The sequence below is a fragment of the Oenanthe melanoleuca genome, chromosome 3 (assembly GCF_029582105.1).
Source record: "Oenanthe melanoleuca isolate GR-GAL-2019-014 chromosome 3, OMel1.0, whole genome shotgun sequence".
In the NCBI taxonomy this organism is placed as follows: domain Eukaryota; kingdom Metazoa; phylum Chordata; class Aves; order Passeriformes; family Muscicapidae; genus Oenanthe; species Oenanthe melanoleuca.
The window spans coordinates 89465684-89486956 of NC_079336.1; the positions used below are offsets into that span (position 1 = coordinate 89465684).

A 21273-nucleotide genomic window follows, 5' to 3' on the forward strand; every position below is an offset into this window, starting at 1 on the left:
TGCCTCATAAAACTGTGTGGTGGTGCAGTTATCACTACAAACAGCGCAGCTACAATTGAGATGACGAAAATGACACTATTAAGTTGTGAAATCTGACCATCACTGAAGGAATGACATGATTAGCAGGCATTAGGAGGGAGGGGAATAACAAATACCTACAAACACTTGCATCTGCTTTACTTTAATATCAGTATAAGCTATCAGTGGGAGGGGAACTGAATAAACTGTAGCATTTTAGATATCTTTGCTATCAGATGTTTTTTGCATGAAGAATCATGGAAGCCAGTGACCAGAAGCAATTGGCATTTATGTATTGTCACCACAGCCCTGAGATCAGTAATATCCCCAGCTGATAAACAAACAAACTGAGGCCCATCTGTGGTAATACCAAAAGGCAAAATCAGCTCTGAATGAGAAATACAATATGAGAGCACAAGATCCACTCCCACATTCTGATTATTTATCATGGTTCTGCTCATTCCTAAGCTTTCAGCTTACTACTGATGCCATATTTGTTTGCCAAACCCAGTTACTTAAACATTACAACAATATTTTAAAGTCTCATATCCTGACTTTTTAAATCTGTTTCTTTCCAGTATTTTAGGTTTCCAAACTTCAAAAACTCATCCAGACAAGTACCTTCTTAAGAAAAATATAGATACCTACAACACTTTAAGCAGGGCTTTAAGCATATTAGCAAGTACAGCTACAACACAGAATCAGTATATACAAATATCAAAGTAATTTAAATTTTGTTGCACAATTTCATCTCTCCTAATTTTTTATCTCATCTGCTACTGAAAACAAGTTAGATCAGAAAGACAACTTAAAATGCACAAGTAGTATATAACATTAAATCAAACCTGTAGGTGGAAAAGTTAGATCAGAGAACACACAACAAACCAGGGAAAAAATTCATCACAACTCCTCAGAGGACATCAGGTTTTATCAATTTTATTATTACCAGTTAGGAAAAACTTAATGCAACCAACAATAATACCTGAGAAAATGGTGGCAAGGACCTTTGTTCAGTCATCAAGCTGATGCTATACCCCATCACTTCTCCTCTTGCTACATTATCTTCAGGCTTTTCCCACGACACATTAAGGGAATATGGTGAAAGAGGGAATACTGATGGAGATGGCATGAATGCTGGGGCTGAAATAAAGTTAAATTAATAACATTCATAATATAAATGAGCAATATGTATAATGCAAGCTTCCTCATTGTACTTGTAAAACACCATTTCAGACAATCATTTCTTTTCCTTTTCTAACCTTATTTTTAAGCCTAGCTGGAATTTTCACCATACTTCGGTTGAGTACTTCACTCATCATTCTCCTGTTTTCTGCTCTGGCTGTGAATGCAGATTAAAACTCTGCCTGTGTCTTCAAAGAAATACTAATCAACACTACAGTTCTATCCCCTGTAGCAGGTAGGAAAGTACATATGAATAAAAAGGCCTTGAAGAAAAACTTCATGCAACATGGGAAAAAACTGATAAAAGCAAAAAGTGTTCAATACTTCAGCATCTTAAAAGCAATTCTGTTTGCTAGGCCAGTTTGAAATTAACATGTCTCTCACTTCTTACAAAACAGTTCCCCTGTCTTCCATAGCAAATCTGTTAAAGGATTGTTTGCACTGCAGTTAAATCCCCACCTGATTCCTCTGTAATAATAGGATACCAACTCACAGCACTTCTGCTACGTACAAACAACCGCACTAATGGACCTCTTCCCAAACACAATTTAACACTTTTATAACATATAGTATTTAGGAACAGACAAGCAAAAAACTCATTTTGAAGGAGGAATTAGTTTAGCCTGCTGTTTTCCTTGAGTAAATGACTGAGGACACCATTTTCAAGCTAACACCAAACAAAAGCACAAGTAACGTAAAGAGAGATGTTTAATTGTTAACCATGGGCTCAATCAGTCTAAAACTCTTAGATTTCTACTGAAAGCATTGAAATAAATTGCTGATATTTCATATAATATGTCAAGTGGCAAAGACCTTTCGAAAATCTGAAGAGAAGGGTCATAACATGAGAGGTTATGAACTGGTTACACTTTGATAAAAAGGGGCCATATAACGACATTTGGCCTCTATAAAAGCACATGAAGAGTTGTAAGGAGTTAAAGAGCACAGTTGGCTGCCTCAAACACGAAACACTTTGCCGTGAGATAAGCACAGAAGGAAGTGACAGGATAACTCCAGGCCTGGTGCATGCAAGATCTGCTTTGCTCACTCTGGTTAAACAAACCCAGACAAAAATTCCCACTTCAGGAAACTGTGTGAAGAAGCAACCACTCACAAACATATCATCAGCCAAACAAAGGTCATCCCAAGTCATGGGACAGATGGCTTTTGCAAACACCAAGAAGCACTGAAGCCCCCCTGAATATGCTTCTCTGGATACCTGGAACCAGGACTGTAAGATAAGCCACCACAGCAAAAACTTGAGATAAGATGGTCTACTATTGTCCAGATGTTATCTCAGACCCAGCTGGAGGTTAAAAAATCTTGGGAAGAAGAATGTATCACTGATAATGGAGAAAAAAAATGTAAGATTTATGGGCCATAACAAAAGCCAACTTGGCAACTGTGCTGAAATCAGCTCTGACTGGGTAAAAGGCAATTCCATCAGGGGAGATCGTGACCACCAACTCACAGCCCATCAAGCCAAGAAACCCACAGACTCAAAAATAGAGAAAGACTGAGCATGTGAACCAATCAGCATTAGAAGTAAGAGAATCATTCAACCAACAGAATAAGAGAACTGTATGGCTAATGAACATTAGTTATTTTATTTGCTAAAATGTAAAAATAATGAAAAATTTTGAATGATGTCAGAATCACTACTGAGAAGACCAGAGTGAAGAAGGACCAACAGAACAGTGCTGGATCCATGGGTGGTAACTATCTTCTGTTGATCACTCTTGCTCTTCCCTTTATTTTCTCTTTCTTTCTATCTCTAATCCTCACTTTTATTGTTAAAAAAAATCCATGTTATTGTCTTTGGCATATGGCCTCATTTGAACCTTAATTTGGATAGAGGCATCTCTCACTAATGGAGTCTCAGCAGAATTTTCAAGCACTATACTCCTAAAAAGGTAACCCTCTCAAGGTCTTCAAACTGAAACACTGCTTGTTATATTTTGCAATCTTGTAGTTTAAATGTAGGGTTAATTGACACGGATTATTTTCCTCAAGAACGTGATATTATGGTGAAGAAAATGCTTTTGCTTTTCATGCTCAGTTCTGAGATAATCTGACCTATCTTTAATTAGTTACAAATGTGAATTTATCCCTAGTTAACCATCACTAGACACTTCTATTGAAAATTAAGAACATGCTAATCTACATTTTCCTTTCATTTCTAGCTAATAAACTCAAACCAGTGCTTACCAGCCTCTCCTGTTCGTCCTGATATCCAGTCTGAAGATATGCTACCTGCCATGTTTACTGCTAGCACATAAAATTCATACTCTGTGAATGGTTCCAGATCAACCACTGTGGCACTGGTCTGTGGTGGAGCCAAGGCATTTTCATTCTGAGATTCCACAACTGGTTGAGGACTGAGCCATCCACTGCTTTGGAAAATACGAATTTCAGGAGGAAGAAAGTTCCCGGCTGATTTTAATTTCTTCCTCATGTAAAGTTCATATCTTATAATTATACCTAGAGAAAAAGGCCAGAAGAATTAGTGAATTTAAAAGATATCTGAAGTTCCACTAAAATGCCAACCTTTTCTTTTTTTTTTTTTTTTTTTTTTTTAAGACAAAGAGAAGAGAACTTCTGAGTGACATTTTAATGACTTTTATGCCAACATTTTAAAACATTTTACTGGATAGGAGATACATGTACATCAGTTTTATGTCAATGCAAACTTACTAGACACACAGGAAGGCCTCACCACTCTGGGGTAAAAAAAAAAAAATCAGTGTTGTGGCATAAAGCAATACATGATTTAGGTTGGATCATGGAAGTAGTTTAACTATAAGATCATTAGAAATCTGACCAGATATTTCTTGCAAAGCCAGGAGATAATTGCCATAAAAATTATGTATTTGGGTCTGTATTCACACACTAAACTAGAGCTTGCTTGGGAGAAAAAGAACTTTTCTCTTTGTCTTTGGAGAGACCAGGAAATCTGACCAGCCATCAAGGCAAATATGAGAATATTGCTTAAATCTGCTTGTGCTGGCTGTTAGATGCATGTCAAGGCTATGGACTATGAAGAGTATATGACACATGTTGAGGAGTCAACAGCAAATACCATGACCTGCATTGTAGAAACTGCCCCTCTAAATACATAGGTATTCTTGTGTGCATTCTTTCTGTCCAATCTGTAAATAGCTGGAAAATCAGATGCTCAGAGTGTAAACTGAGCTCACCAAAGACAGATGTTCAATCTGTGAACAGATAAAAATGTTTATTTTCACATGCACAAATACTTGTGCACATTAGTGCAAGTTCACAAAACTCCATTGCTTATATATTAAAAGATAGTTTTACCAATAAAATCTGTGGTATCACAGAGGTATCCTATAACAGCTGTGTTCTCAGTTTCAAAAACCTAAAATATTATTACACAAGTTAGACCAGCAACTCTTGGCAACCACCTAATCCCTAACAAAGTTATCCTGGTAATAGAATTGGCTACTGCACATGACGGATGGTTTCAAAAACAGACTTCTCTGTTAATTCTTAGATTTTTTTTTTTTTCCATAACTGTTATCTGCTTATTCACTTTTTGTCAGGCAATACTACTACATCTGTCTGAACTAAGCAATCTGGCAAATTAGGAAAAAATCAATTTTACTGTAAATGTTTGATTATAAATGTGATTTTTGCTGCAGCAGATGCCACTGAGTGCTAAATCCTGGACCCAACAGTCAGTGGATTTCTGGAAATAAAAAAGAATAAAACACAGACTCTGAAGATACACTTAATGGCAAATAGGCAAATTAAGAAAATACTTCATTTCTCAGTGTATGGTGCATGGACACGGGTATTCTAATGAGATTTGAGGAAATGCCGCTTTTCCCTTGCAAAACTTTGACAAAAGCAAACACAATATCCTACCATTTGGTTTCTCAGGTGGTGCCCATTCCACAGCCAGTTCTGTAGAGCTGATGGTTTCCACAGTCGGTGGGTGCAGCCCTTCTGGAGGAGCCTGCGCAGTAACTACAGTCACTGGCTGGCTCTCTAAGCAGCCTCCACTAGTACAAGCTTGCACAGAAAAAACATACTTTGTAAATGGAATGAGACTCCAAATAATTGCTGAAGTCTTTAAGCCTTCATACTGACCACAGGGCTGCAGATCAGCCCATCTACTACAGGTCAAAATGTATTTCTCTATGGGCCCAGAGTCATTGGAGACACTTGTCCAGTAAAGTAAAACAGAGTGGTGACTAACAGGAAAGACAGGATTTAAATCCAAGCTTCCTATAGGTGTCCCAGATTTTGTTCTGTATGTCACTGAGTCACTTCTTGTAAAACCATGAACGTTGCTGGCTTGGATGTAATAGGAGTAGAAGGTATATGGAGCTAACATGGTATCAGAGAAGGTCTGAACACCTGAAACAAACAGGTGAGAAGAAAACTGTGTCAGTCTAAGACATTAAAAATAATCTCAATACCTAAAGTCTGTCCAGCTCTAATCCAAGACATATTTATGCCTGTTCACACACTCATCTTGAGATTATAAACATTGAAACTTCTCAGGTGTTTTTAGCACAGGAAAAAAGAGGTCCCCTTTTATCCTTTATTACCTTCCACACCACATTAGCATCATCACAGAAATTATTTTTCCACTGAACTTTTAGTTCCTGCTGTAATCCTGAAGAAGATTAATACAATTATCTTCTCATTCCTTTTTTTTTCTTGAAAATAATTATTTCAAATGTAAATCAGCATTAATATTAGTAAATATAATTTAGAAAATAAAAAACCACTGTGCAAACTTTCAGTCCTCTGGTTTTGATTAATTTGATGGCATTAGACCAAATATTTCAACTTTGTGTGCCTTCAATTCCTCATTCTATGACAATGCTTAATATCCCATTTTGAAAAACATTTGATCTTGGATAAGAAGTGAAACAAAAATGCAAATAATTATTAAAAAGGTATATACAAAGTTTATATTTACCTTCCTCACCCCTACTTTCCATTATTCTTAGTTAGTAGTTTTTTAGCACCTTTTTAGTACCAATGGCCATTAATAGCTCCTGTGCATATCCCAGAAGCAGTTACACATCTTAGTCATCTCAGCACAGTACGAATTTATGTACAACCGCACCACCATACTTTCTTTTGCTTTAAGAAACAGTTAACATTGAATAATACATCATGTGTCAGAGCACAGACAAACTTCTGCAAAGCAAATGAAGTGGATGAAGCTATTTCTATGCTCTCTCTGTACATCCACACTGGCAAGCCAGCCCTGAATACAACTTAAAGAAGAGGACAAGAAAACTCTGAGTGTTGCTAGATACTCAACCTTTGACATTGCAGCACAAAAGCAGCAGAGTCAGCCCAGTAATTGCACACAGCACTTCAACTCCTTACAGCAACCACGACATTATCACGGACCATTGTGTCATCTTCAAGGCTTGCAAATCTTGGTACTTCAGGCAGGCTGAGGAACAGCTCTGCCAGCTGAACTGTGGCTGCTGAGACCTCTTTGTGTGTTTGTAGTGGGCAGGCAGAAGATGCAGCAGCATCTCCCCCTGCACTTGGCAGTGCTGAGCCCCCACCTCAAATCCTGTGCTCAGTTCTGGGCTCCCACTACAAGAAGGACAATGAGGGGCTGGAGATGTCCAGAGGAGGGCAAGAGAGCTGGTGAACAGCCTGGAGCACAAGTCCTGTGAGGAGCTGCTGGGGAGCTGCAGAAAAGGAGGCTCAGGAGAGATCTCATCACTCTCTACAACTTCCTGAAAGGAGCCTGTAGCCTGAGGGTCAGGCTCTTCTCTCAAGTAACAGCATGAGAGGAAATGACCTCAAATTGTGCTAGAGGAGGTTGGATATTTGGTATGAGGAGAATAGATATTAGGAAAAATTTCTTCATGGGAAGGGTGTTCAGGCTTTGGAATGAACTGCCTGGCAGTGTGGTAGACTCCAGATGCTTGGAAGTATTCAAAAAAGATGTAGCACTTGGGGACTGGCTTAGAGGTGACATGGCAGGGCTGGGTTAATCATCTGACTCAACCATCTTGGAAGTCTTTTCCATCCCTAATGAGTTTATGATTTTGTATTTAGTTACATTTATAAACAATTAGAAAAAAATTCAGTTTGGAGTTAGAATTGTTAGTAAATTTGAGGGGGTTTTTTTCACATTTTAGAGCAAGTAGTTAATTTTATCCTCAAGACAAAGACTCCTCTGGGAAACCTGAGGCTGAGGTTTTCCAGAGCAGTAAAGAAAACAGTGTTATAATTGGGCATTTTGCAATACTATCATCCAGGTCACCATGCTGATTATTCTTAATTTTCCTTGGGAAGTTTAAGGTTTCTATAAAACTCTCATTTAGCCTTAAGATAATGTTAATCCAGTTGTACTCTCAGCTCATAAGTATTACAAATTCCAAACTATACCAAGAAAAATATAACATTAGGAAAATTTCTGTCAGCATTAACAATGTATTTTTGATATCCAAACACCAGGAGATGATTTCATACCACAATTATGGGGATTTCCAGGAAATGTCAAAAATACCTTTTGAAACCAAATCTATGTTTTTAAGAAGATAATGTTTTGATAAATAGAAACATGTTAATGTCTCATTATCCCATTAAATATATACAGAATTTTTTTGCTTTCTACAAAGTATGTAGGTAGAATAATGAAATAACATCCTCAACAATGCACTGTTTCAAGTACATTACTAAATAGATGTATAACCATGAAATATCATAGCTTTTCTTTTGAAATTAGTTTACTAATTACTTTTTACTAAAGTTAGGCCTTTAAACCAAATTAAGGTCTTAGAATATTACTTATTAGTTCTCTGAATTTTTTTTAATGTTTCTTTCTCTCAATCACTTAATCCCATGCTTACATGGGGTTTCATACCTTGCCACACAGTATGTACTGCAGAGTGCCCAAATTCACAACATAATCCACATAATAACAAACTGTAACACTACAGCATGAATCAAAACACAGAAATGTGAGGTGCACTCCAAAGCATCTGGGCTACCATTGAAAAACAGCTTTGTTTTTTTTTTTTCTTCCCTCCAGGGTACACACCAACAATTAGAGAGACTCAACTTCTGCAAAACATTAATGCTGCATTGGTAAGAAACTGCAACACTGAAGGAGCTCCTAGAACAGAGGTCAAACCTTAGTGGCATTAAACCACACCTGTTCTCTTAAAAAAAAACCACTTGTGTGCCATGTATGCATACAAACAGTATCCAAATCCAACTCCTTTTCTTTGATAAGTGGATCAATATTAGCACAAAATGGCCTTTCCAGCTTGGACAGAGTGTTGAATCCTTTAGGACTGACTTCTGAGGATCCCTTGGCAAGCCTCAACACGAGAGAAGTGGTGCTGCTACACTGATAGTTTAACAGAAGGTGCTAAAAGTTAGAGGGCACAAAAAGCTTTCCTGTCTGTTAACAGATTAAAACCAAGAAGATGAAAAAAGAATGGTCTCTTCTGGTCACCCTAATTCTTTATCTGTGACTTTGACTCTTAGGTTTTGGCATCTGTGTATATTTTCAATAAATACTTTCAGCAAGTATATTTTAAAGTTTTTCAGATAAAAAAAAAAAAAAGTAAAAAAAGTAAAATAATTATCAGCAATTTTGGGTGATTCCATTTGCCAGATTTTGGACTAGGGTATTCATTCCTTTCAAGCAAAATCAACAACATGGAACAGTCACTCATTAAAGGGAAACAGGATAATGTATTCAAAACCACAGAGCATGATAATGACAGGAATGAGAAACAGCTAAGAAACACCACACATAATATAGATGTACACACAAATACAAAATCCTTGATGTCGCCTTACTTACTATAAGGATGGTAGTCTTCAGTTGTATAAATTTCTTCCTCATCCCTATACAGCTGGTAAATAAGCCTGTTAGAATTTGGAGAGTCAGGGGAACTCCATGAAAGATTGATAACAGAGGAATTGAGAACTTCTCCTGTAGGAGGAGGTTGCTGGAAGGGAGCTAAAACATACACAAAAACTGAGGATGTAAAAATTAACATAGTCAATAATCACACAAAATTAAAGAAAAATGCAAAGAAACTGCTAAGCATTCTTCACCCAAAAAACTTTTTGAGTAAATGCACAGTCATCAGGGCAAGACACCAATAGACTAAACCAATCCATCCAAATGCTCTCCAACAAAGCTTTTTATCTATGAAAAAAGGTGTATATATTTAAACAAATTATGAATAAACTTAATCACCCTTTCCACCCTATAATGAAGCAAATATTTTTCCAAACAGGTGGGGCTTTTTTTTTTAATTTATTTCAAGAAGTTTCTAAAATGAGAACCAACTTATATGGTCACTTTACTGAAGTTTCTAGTACTATTAGGATTTATTTTTCAGAGGATTTATTCCATTTTAGCATAGACCAGGCGTAACTTCCTCTAGTAAAGTACAAATGGAAAGTCCAGCTAAGTCCAGATTTTACTGAAGTGTCAAAATAAACTTACTTAATATAATAAAACCACGAAAACATAAAGGGCAAAATTTTGAAGTATATTTAGGCAATTCACTTCCATTGGTCTCCAGTGAAATTGAAACCTATGACAGTAAGGTATCTAACACTTTAAGAAATCAGTTTGACATGCTTATTTGCCAAAATACGACTCTGCTACCACATCCATTAACTTTGAAATATATGTTACTTAATTGCACTAGTACCAATGAAGAGAAAAACAAACTTGAAGTTCAAAAGCCAAGTGCCTCACATTTTAAGAAAGAGCATTCAAAATCCCTCCTATGTCTCTTTTGTATTCCAAATGTGTGACATGGTCAATAGCTAATAGAAATTAACCTTTATATACATATATACACATGTTTACATAAACATATGCATTGATGGATGGACTCGATTATCTCAAAGGTCCTTTCCAACCTAGATGACTCCATGATTCTGTATTTATGTTATTATTCAGGTCAGAGCATGAGCCCACAGCTTGCTGTAGGACCCCCAGTAACCCAGTTACACTGAGGAAAGTCCTCCTTACACCATGCACCAGCACAGAACAAGACAGGTCTGTTTTGGCAGAGAGTAACTGCTGTCAAAGGCTGATTGTGCCATTTCCCCATCCTCTTGAACATCCCAAGGGAGTGTGGATCTAGAGGAAAACACTGCTCAAGGGATGAGAATATCCCAAGGCAGCACAGAAATCAGCACATGGGATAAGATACCAGGAGCTGTATTCAGAGTCACCCAATTAACTTTTCTCCACTACATTAAGTATTATAGGAGAACATCAAGATTAGAAGCATGGGTTTTATTCTCTTCTTTTTAAAAATATCATCTTCTTCATTTTGTGGATATTTGCTTAGTATCACCAAAAGTTAATTATTAAATCTGTTCAGCCAACCTAACAGGAGACAAGAAGCAAAGAATGGAGTTGCAGACAGAAAATGCCATGAGGACCTCAAGCCACACAAGCAATAGATGTAGAGACTTGTGTCAAAATCAGTGGGCCATACTGTACACAGGGTTTTTTTATACAAATCTAGAAAGTGAGATGAAGCTCCTTATTTAGAGAAAGATAATGAAAAGCCTTGCTTCTACTGCAGTCTCTCAGCCAAGAAATAGCACAAAACACTTCTAGAATTCATTGTATTGAACTGAACATGATCATCATCTCCCCTTTAAAAGCATAGGTTGCTTTGCTGCCAATCTGGAGCTTTTGAGTTCATCTGACTTAGGAAATGAATGTATGCTAAGGTGTCTACAGGAGTAAAGTTTGAGAATCAGAGAAAACAAGTGCTCCTAATCCTTTGGCATTTAAAAAGAATTTATCTCCACTAATATATACCTACAGGACCTGAGCCATCACAACAGTTTACCAGCATCACCTTCCTTCTCCACTGGCAGTCTCACACTATTGCACACTGCTTCTGTAGGCTTGCTGGTTTGAATTTTAAATATGCAAGCAAAGTACTTTATTGCAGGTTTTTGTGCAGCATCTAAGATATTGCTAAGTAGAAAAAATGCTAAGGATAAAGGTCTTTTCCTTAAACACTATTTGGACAGTGATGGCAACTTACATTTTCTTCCCTTGGCAAAGACTTACAACCAGTAATGAATGTGTCAACAAAATACTGTTCTGCAATGAAAATAACCACAAATGCCAAGGCAGGCAAAGCTCCATATGTGTGCAACAAGTTCAAATATTTTGGTATGAATAACCAAAAGACTTCAATTGCTATATCCTCTATGTCCAGAAGAGGACTCCGCTTGTCATTTAGAATACTGCCTGATGTACTTTTATCTAACTAAAATCTATTATATTATTTCTCTATGTCATACTATTATTAATCAATTTTATAGCTGAATTGCTATTGACCTTTATCCAATGTGTATCCCAAAACAAATAAGTAGGTTGGCTTATGTTTGTAAAGCACTTTGAAGATGAACAGCATCATAAAAGTGCCATGTATTATTATTATTAGACATTCAGTTGAAATACCTTACATTTTTTAAAGAAACAATAAGCCAATCAGCTGCCTGAATAATTAATAGGTACTGTGCATTCTACATAAGAGTTTAGGGAAACACAAAGCAAAACTATTTAAACTCTTCCAAACTTTAAGGAAAGCTAAAAAAATTATCTTTGGAACAAATCAATCTCTTTGTGCTATCCATTTATACTGCTATGCATTTTACAATGCATATTATTTAAAATTTACAATGTAAATTTGGAATTTACAATTTTCAATTTGATTTTCAATAAAATACAAACTGATATCAAAGTGAGAACTGTCTCTACCTGTAAACACTTTGTGCATTTACATCTCTGCTTGCAAATCTATGGTTTTCACATATCACAGTTATGAATATCATATAAATACCCATGCAGATCACACAAAAAAATATTTTGTTGAAAGAAGATCCAGAAACATACTCCAGAGATAACTTGTGGAATCTAACTCTGTTGTTGTTTGCACATGGCTGCCTGAGCTAACTGTCAAGTATGACCAGAATGCCCATTATATTAATTAGGCCTGCTGACAGAAATATCCAGTTAGCATCTGCAAAGCTCCTCACTCATGGCCTCCAGGACTGCCTAGGCTGGATTGTTAATTGTGCATGGCAGTAAGGTGTGCCAACAAAATGTAGCACAGCTCTTCCAGTGTGAGCTGAGCTCCTTCCCACCTTTGGCATTGTGTATCTGGATGCTCTCAAAACCCATGTCTGAACATTGACCCAAAGACAACTTAAGTACCCAATTTTCTTATGACATGTACTTTTGACTTTTCTTCTTTAGAAACCCTGCCAGCTTGGAGACTGTATGCTGGTGATCGTCATATCCAGATGTTCCATTGCTTCAATACAATTCATGATCTGACCCTCAATATAGCATTAGCCCCACCTCACATGCCAATAAATGATGCTCTGTTACATCACATCACATATTTTCCCAAACTGACTGAAAAAGCACCCCAGGAGAAGAAGGCAAAGCTGAGAACTGAGAAGAATATCTGGAATTAATCACCAGGAGTAGGTTTTCAACAGACCTTCTGTTCAGACCTTCTGAAGGCAGGTGTCCTGACTGCTGTCAGTGGCAGGAAAGGGGGCTAAGGTGTAATTTGTACAAATGCTGTTGGATTCCTGTTACTAAAAGGTGAACTCTGGATTGGTCACTACAAAGAAAATGTGCAGCGAAACTATGGGTTCTCACTTCTCCCTGGGTTAAACTACAAGCCCAAGGTGTGTATGGCACAAAGGATTCTATTCACCTCTCTAGAAAACAATCCTGAGATACAGTAAAAATCACCTGAACTTCAGTGACCCAACATTTGGGGGTGGGGAGGGAATAAACCCCAGTTTTATTACTGCTGACCTAATCCAATGCTCACTAAATCAATTAAAAACTTTAATTTGAAAGACATGCTTTTAAGACCTAACATCCACTTACTTTTACTGCAGCCAAAGAGGTTGTGGACATCCAAATTACTGGCATCGGGAACACAGTTGTCACATTTCAAGCCAGTTACAAATTGTTTACAAACACATTGTCCAGTAACAAGATGACAAGTCCCACTAATGGCTCCTGCAGGATGACAATTACAGTGCTGACATCTATAAACAAAAACAAATCAAGGAAGTCATCAACACACATCAACACTTCAGTTAAGCACAGTAGGGTTTTGTTTAAAAGATTCTTGGGCAACATAATTAAAACATCATAAACAGTTCAGTAGTCTGAAACAGAGCAGAAAATCTATTAGTCTGATTTAAAAAAACTCACAAAAAGGTGCCCAATATACAAATAAATACTTTGCTGCCAGAATAATATTCTAATTTATATAAAAATGGCTTAGAATTAAAGAGCTTTTATATATATTGATCCATACACAAACTGGATAATAATGTTTGGTAATAACCACATTATGCACTCAGTCCTGCATCCTTACTCACACAGCCTTTCTTGAGAGCTGCAGAGTTCAGTAATACAAATGTAACCAGCAGAAAAGGTTTCTGAACAAAACAGGCAACCTTCTACCACAGGGAATATTAGGCTTTAGTTGGAAAAAATAAATCAATTAATAATTTCTTGCCCACAAAGGCAACTTAATGTTGAAAACAATAACATGCTGTGAATAAAGGAGAATTAATGGTGACCAAAACTGGATAAAAAAACTCATGTTGAAACAGTGACAGGAAACAAAACAGCAGAAATACTAATATTATAGCAGAAAGCCCAATTTCTTTGCAGCCTGGACAAAATTAATGCAGTGAACAATTAATTCAATGCACAAGGAAATTACTTTTAAATTAGAAAGAAAAAAAAAATTTAAAAGCACTGGTATCACACAGATGCCACACTTCAATTCTGTAAATCTCTCTGGCAGCAGTAGAATACTTTCAGGATTAATTTACACTTTGGCTTTTGCATGTGAAACCTCTTGTGATCAACTTGCTCTACACCCAATACACTATTTCCCCACTGACACTCACTTATAGCATGGATACTGATGTAAGATTGTACAAATATTCAGAGTTTGAACACAAATAAAGCAAAGCAAACTACCACAAATACAAATATGCTACCCCTTGCAACACAAACTGCCATTATTACTCATAACAAAGTCAACAATGGCAAATAAAACTTCATACTTTAGATTCTAATTTCACTATGTTTTAATTGCTGCAGACTAAAAGAGCTCTGAAAAACCAAGGTCTGGGAAACAGGTGGGAAGGTACTTTGCAGCTAAAACATACTGGGAAGTCTGCACTTCCCTTCCCTTCTCCTGAGCAGGAAAACTCTAATTCTCAGGCAAAAGCAACATCAGCCTCAAGGGAATTTTAAATTACTCCAGATGCCAGGTCCCAAGGTGATGAAGCAGCAAAAAGAAGACACCAGAGCAGTCCAAGGCAGTCACGCTATTCTGCTAACCCTAAGACTAAACAAGAGCCAATTTATATTTGGCTGAACTTTCCTTGGCCAGTCTCACCAGACCCAAGGAAATATGTGGTTGTGCCTTTACACAAGTTACTTTGCCATCTTCCCAGTCACCACCACCACATCTTGGTCTGTATCTCCTACCTTCACAAAAGCAGAAAAAAAAAGGAAGTTCAGTTATGGTTTAGGTATCAGCTTTTTAAGGCAAGAGAGAGAGGAAGGGAAGGTGGAAACTATTTTCACATTAGGACACTAAAATTCAGGTCAATAATCAGCAAAACAAGCATTAAATGTGACAGATTTTTAAACAAGGTTAAGGAAACTCTTCACATACATTTTCTGCCTATCACAGAGCTCTCTGTATTAGAGTTCCTTTACTCCACAGCAGCTTGTGCTGTGTGATCTCCTGGGGAATCACTCAACACCCTTAAAAAGGCTGATAAAAGCTAAAGCTGCAAAATAAGCTGCAAATTTGTTTTATGGACTAATATCCTTTTGAGAATAAATAAAATACATTCTCTCTTGGAAACCACTATACTGTAGTTTGCTCTCTTTTACAGTCAAGAGAAAAGGGCAATTTTTTCAAAAGTCTTTTCATCTACAGACAGTGCATCCAAATTTCCCTTTAAATAGAGGGTTTTTTTAGAGTATTTTAACTAAAAACCCAATTTAGTTACAAATAAAAATTATTTGGTCAGTAAGACAATATTTTATTATTATTTTATAATTTCATTACATACTGATTATTTAGTGGGGGGTTATTAACAAAAGTTTCTTGATAGATAAACAATGACAAACTTCCCTTATTGTTCCTGCATATTACTGCACCCCTTATGAATAAGGTTCTCCTGATTATTCTAGTTTTGATTATCATTCACACATGACAATCAAACCAAATACCCATACAGTCACAATGACAGTTCTCAGCCTAGCAGGGTGGGGCTGTTCCTTTCTGCTTGCTGCATTTTTCTTCTAGGAAAGGTGCAGGCTTTCTGCCTTCACCTACATGGAATGAGGGTCCTGATCCTGCAAAAAACAGCAGATATTTCACCATATTCTGCTCCAAGTGATTACACATTATTTCTATGTAATCACATGCATTATGTTCTTAAACTGCAAAAAAATAGAACTGGATTTGTTGTTAGGCATAGTTCATGCTTTTAAGACAGGATTAAGGATTCAGCCAATTAAGAATTTTCAAAAAAATATCCAATTCTTTTAAGAGATAAGTAACTTTTAACCATGTAAGAAATATTTGCAGTATTCTTGCAAAACGCTACTTTTTCAAGGTAGTCTGAGTCAAATATATTCAAGTTTTATTAAAACAGAATTATATATAATCAAGGAAAACAGACTTAAAACATGGAAAGAGAAATGCCATGCCAAGATGAATTGTGATATTGATTTTCTGAGGATAAATGGTTTTTGTAATATTAATATAAAGAAACCTTTATTACATTGACTCTCTAGGTGCAGTTAGAGCCTCTCCAGCAATCTGTTTAAAATCTTCATTTTTCATCCTTATGGGAAAACCTCACTTGCTAAATGGATTTCATAAACAGTAATCTGTCAAGATATATATATAAATAGATAAACAATTTGTGATGTTCATTGACCAGTTCATTATAGTAAACAATACAGAGGTAAAGCATTTCAAATGTGTATAGACGCTCACAACCATTACAAATCTGCTCAGACTGCTGCAAACACTCAGTATTTCTAATTCATTAATTGCCAAGAAATTTTTCCTGCTTCATAACCTGAAATGCATTAAACAATATGGAGTTCCTGTTTTATCTCGAAAACACCACAAAATAAATCAGCTCACACATACATTCAGAGTGGGAGAATTTTAAAGGCTCACAATCTCTGTGTATCACAGCTTCTGCTTCTTTTGTGCTACTGTGCAAAGACAGATATGTCTTTGCCACTACAGATAGCTCACATCCTTTTCTGTCCATAAAAGACACTTGGAGCAAGGGTGGCTTAAATGACCTGGCAACTTTATGGAGAAAGAAAAAGCATATTACTCTTTTTATGAAGATATTAACAGTTAAAGAAATGGAATAAAATAGATTAACAAATAAAGGCCTGCATTATCATTTTCAGTGAATTAAAGTTTCTGCCTGAGGAACAAAGGTACATTGCCCAAGAAGACAACAATGAAAAGGGAGCCAAGAAAATGCAAAATAGGTTAATCATGTTAATGTACAACCAGAGTAGTCTTCAACACTGCCATGAGGATTAACTAGCATTAAGGCATTAAAGCCAACTCAGATTCAAATTTCAGAACTCTAAAAACTTTCTATCTTTAAACAAGGTCTGGATCTAGATAATTTATATTTCCACATTTTCAATTTCAAAAGACAGGTTAAAATGCAGGTACTTGAAAGCCAGTATCTAGTTCAGAAAAGCTATTGCTTAGCACAAATGTGCTAAAACTGAGGGAAGAATCTATTCCAAGTAACTAAAAAAAAAAAAAGGTATCATTAATAATGAGGAAAATATATTTCAAAGAGAACTTTATTACACAGACATTATTTCTCACCATTAGAAATGAAAGGAAGTGAAAATAGGAAGTCCTTATTCCTACAGATTACTTTATGGCTATTAGCAGATGCCTCTGTGACCTGAAACAGTAAAAAATAATCTAAAAAATCTCCTAATGAGTGACAGTAACATAAAAGTTAAAGTGAAAAATCTGCAGAATAATGTCAAATATATGCAGGATGACACTGCTAATCACTGTCTAAAAGCATGTCTACCCCACACCAGCTAGGGGAGAGGAGCAGAGGAAGGGAAACTTACAGATTTTGCTTTTGCCTTTAAAAGGCAAAAATACCAAATAAAATAATTTAACACCATCAGTCTGCATGAAAAGATAAAAAAAAAGCATTAAAAAAAAAGCATAAGAGCTGTGCAATTTTTCTGGACAAAATTTTAAAAGGAAATTGAGATTGTGAGGACTAAGCAAGAAAGATGATCCTGGAAAAAAAAAGATAGAGCAATAGTTGAAATAACAGTGCACTATACAGATAGGCTTTCCTCTTATAATCCAGGGAATCCATATAACTTCAATGTACCTAAAGACCCCAGACTACATTAGAAATATAATTTACCCTATGGCACATAACAAAATGTTAAAAAATAAAACACTGCTTCAGAAAAACAAGTTCTTAAGAGTAAAGATGCAGTGAATATTTGTTACAAAATACTGTTACAAAAAAGGAGTTTGGGAAGTCAGAGATATCTGTAGTTTTCCCTTTCCCTCCCCACCACCCCCCACTAAATCTTCCTGAAATCTTCAATAGCATTCACCTGTTGCAAGAATGGCAAATTACCTGCATTTAATAGTCAATGTTTAACACCTCAGAAAACAACACACCTTGCTGAAGATGCAGAGAAAACATAGGGAAAAAATTAACAAAATGCTGTAACTTAGCCTTATGCACCTTTCATGCTGTTTCTACTTATATCCATGGCAAAATCTCTATTTCCTTCAGCTTGTGGGAGCTCAGGGGATTGTGTAATGTATCACATGTAAATCAGAGTGCACACATGAACTCACAGAAGGATTAATGTTAACTAGAACACATCTTTCCATTCTCACTAAACCATTAAGAAAAATGTAACAAGGTGGTTACAAGTGACCTGTAAAAAAATAAACACTCACCTCCCTGTGACAGAGTCAAATCCAAAATAAAGTTCTTTGCAACGTTCACATGTCTGTCCTGTTACAGAGGCATCTTGGCAATGGCATTGGCCAGTGAGTTTATCACAGATCTGATTCACAGAACCAGCTATGTGGCACAGGCATGGCAGACAGCCAGTGATGCTGGATGGAGAAAAATAGAAACCTGCAAAAGAAAGGGATTTTGAGAACGTTTGTTATCTCTCTTCAGACTCCCAGCCAGAGCAAATGCAAAACAGGGGGAGTACATTAACATGTCTGTGGGGAAAGTAAAGACCCAAGGACGTGAGAAGTACTCATGAATGCACCACAAGCTGTAGAAACAAAACATAACATGCAGAGAGAAGAGACATTTGTCCATTCTAGTCTGAGATCTCTGCTCTGAAAATGGCCAGCTGCAAACCATAAGAAATGCACATATCTTCTTAAGAATGTCTCTTAATTCTTCTCAACCAGTGGTTGACTTAATCCTTGAAACCAGATAATGTTTCTTTGGAAAAACTGCATCTAATGAGCATATCTAAGTTCATATTTAGATTTTACTCCTCTTTAACATAGAGCTTGTAACCTACACAAATGCTTTGACAGAAATCAATAAACTGATAAAAGAAAGTTAGTGATCTGTTATTAAGAAGCTTTCACCCTGAATCCTGTCCTGTTCCTGTATTATTTCCAATTATGAATTTGAGCATTCATTTCACATTCCCCACAGTATATTTGGTATGCTTCTGCTTTGCTATCTTTCATCCTATTGCCCTCACAAGTAACCTTTATTTATGCTGATATCTATCTATTACTGATAAATGCAATTAGATACAGTTTATATAGCTCTAATCTGGTCATTCAAGAATTTACCCCTTATTCACAACCTCACCAGAAGTTCCTAACAAAAGAGCTTTTACACACATTCTTTTAATTATGCTGTTCCACTTGCATAATCTATTTCACTATGGATGAACTTATTTCATTCTTAAAAACTTCTTTCTGACCAGAAGACAATTCAAGTAATGGCACGCTGGTAAAAATATAATCACATAAGTTTCCAAAACATTTTCTATTTTTATCTGATTATTAATAAATATTTCACTGTTTTTTTCACACAAGTTGCTCTTCTCTTTATTTTTCCTCTTCTCCCACTGGAGTGGTACAGTTTATTAAAAATGTAGCAATGCATGACAGCTCTGCAAAGGATCCTGATGCCACAGTATTAAGAGACACAAGACAACAAGTACCTATCTTGGAACATGAATTGTAAAACAGGGCCATTGATGAGTTTCTATCTCCCTTAGATGGTTGCTATTAGTTATTATTGTACAACTTCAATAGAAAAATTTCAGGTGCTACTGAGATATGCAGCATTTGCACAGATTTTTCAGACACTTGCCCTCTTTGCAGATAAAGTTCAATCAGTAGTTTCTTAGTCATGTTCTCAGCTACTGAATATTTTTTGCTGTCCAATAACTTCCCGATGTCCTGCTTTATAATAAGGAGCCCAAAATTATATTGTAACATGTCATATTGCCCAAGGCCTTATTATTTGTCTTACAAGAGATAGCTCTATATATACACCCCTAGGGTGGTATTCTCTGTCTTTGCAGCAGTGCTGCACCGTGAGCTCATATCCAAATAGCAGAGGAACTAAACAAATTGAAAACATTAGAATTTTACTGCTCAAATCTTTGTTCAAGTTTAGCCTCTGGTCCTGGGTGAGATAAATCTCAAGTGGACAGTGAAGTGATATCAGTCTCCAGTTAACACACATTGGCATCATAAAGAACCACGCTGTCGGCACTTTATTCCAGAGAGGCCCCGAACTGAGGCAGCACAGAGAGCAAATAGCCTCAAGTTATTAGTGAGGCAGCATGTATTATCTCCTGCTGCACTTCTCTGGGCTCTGCAGGGCCCATCCTGTGCATAAATAGAGGAGACCATTTCCCAGCAATGTCACTCCTGAGCACAATGAACAGCTCCACTCCAAGAGCCTCACAGGAAGGCTGGAAACAAGTTTAAGCCCTGGACTCGTGCAGAAGGTCAAAGCACTTCTTCAGGACCCACTTTCTAGTTGCAGTAAATGATAAGCACTCAGGCTAAATCAGATCCTTGTCCATTTGAAATTTTGCATAGAACTGTGATCCTATGATTCTTTTGTATAGAATAACATCTAAGAGAATTCTATAATGGGCAAGTAAGCACATCCTAGAAAATAAATTCATTTCCCCTGAGCAGGATCAATTATTACAGCATATACTGCTTTTATCATAGCAGTGAAATTACTAATTTTAATCTATACCTTAGTGTTAAAGATCCTGGCTCTCCTACAGCCACACTGCCTAAACCACTAAAGCAGTGAAGAATTTGGTAGGATATTCTTTATTATAACCTTTTAGAAACACTCTAAAAGTTTCTGGACAATACCACAATTCCTTTTTTTCCCCAGAAGTAGCAGGTAAAGGCAAAACATTCTTTTAAAAGTGAGGGAAAGGAAAATGCAAAAAATTTCTTCCCCAACTAATTTGTAAGTAAATTACCATGATCAAATGTAGAAGAAAAAGAAGAAATACAAGATTACAAAGTCATACTGTTTGTCATAATCATTATTATTTACTTTCATCATGTAGAATTTGACTCCACCTAGGAAACAGTAACAACTTAATGCAAGCTTAATTTACAGCAAGGTTAGAAGGACTCATAAAAGTTACTTTATGAAGGATCCACTGTTGTATAATAGAGCCAATTTCCAATTTTAAGACAGCCACTGCAAATCTCTCTGAGATCTATGTATGTAACTAGTATTATGCTTATTCTTTTTCAGATTTTTTTCCAATTGAACCATAACTGATCACATTTGTCAATCAAACACATTTCTCAAAAGGAAGAATGAAAGTCATAGCAAAGTATTCGGTTTCTTTTTTTAATGGCATTTTTTTCTTAGCATTTCTCCCACTGTATTGAGAAGGAACACAGGACC

At 36.4% G+C, this 21273-nt stretch overlaps 1 protein-coding gene across 1 annotated transcript in view; it reads right to left on the bottom strand.

Annotated features, from left to right (window-relative positions):
* USH2A (usherin) overlaps positions 1-21273 on the bottom strand; it is a 365445-nt gene that overhangs the window by 277093 nt on the left and 67079 nt on the right. Inside the window, exons 14-19 of the mRNA XM_056487445.1 lie at positions 18288-18471; positions 13127-13290; positions 9026-9184; positions 5089-5583; positions 3409-3681; positions 1001-1158 (exon numbers count right to left, since the gene is read on the bottom strand). Of these exons, the coding sequence (XP_056343420.1) occupies positions 1001-1158; positions 3409-3681; positions 5089-5583; positions 9026-9184; positions 13127-13290; positions 18288-18471 (1433 nt within the window). The remainder of the gene's footprint in view (positions 1-1000; positions 1159-3408; positions 3682-5088; positions 5584-9025; positions 9185-13126; positions 13291-18287; positions 18472-21273) is intronic.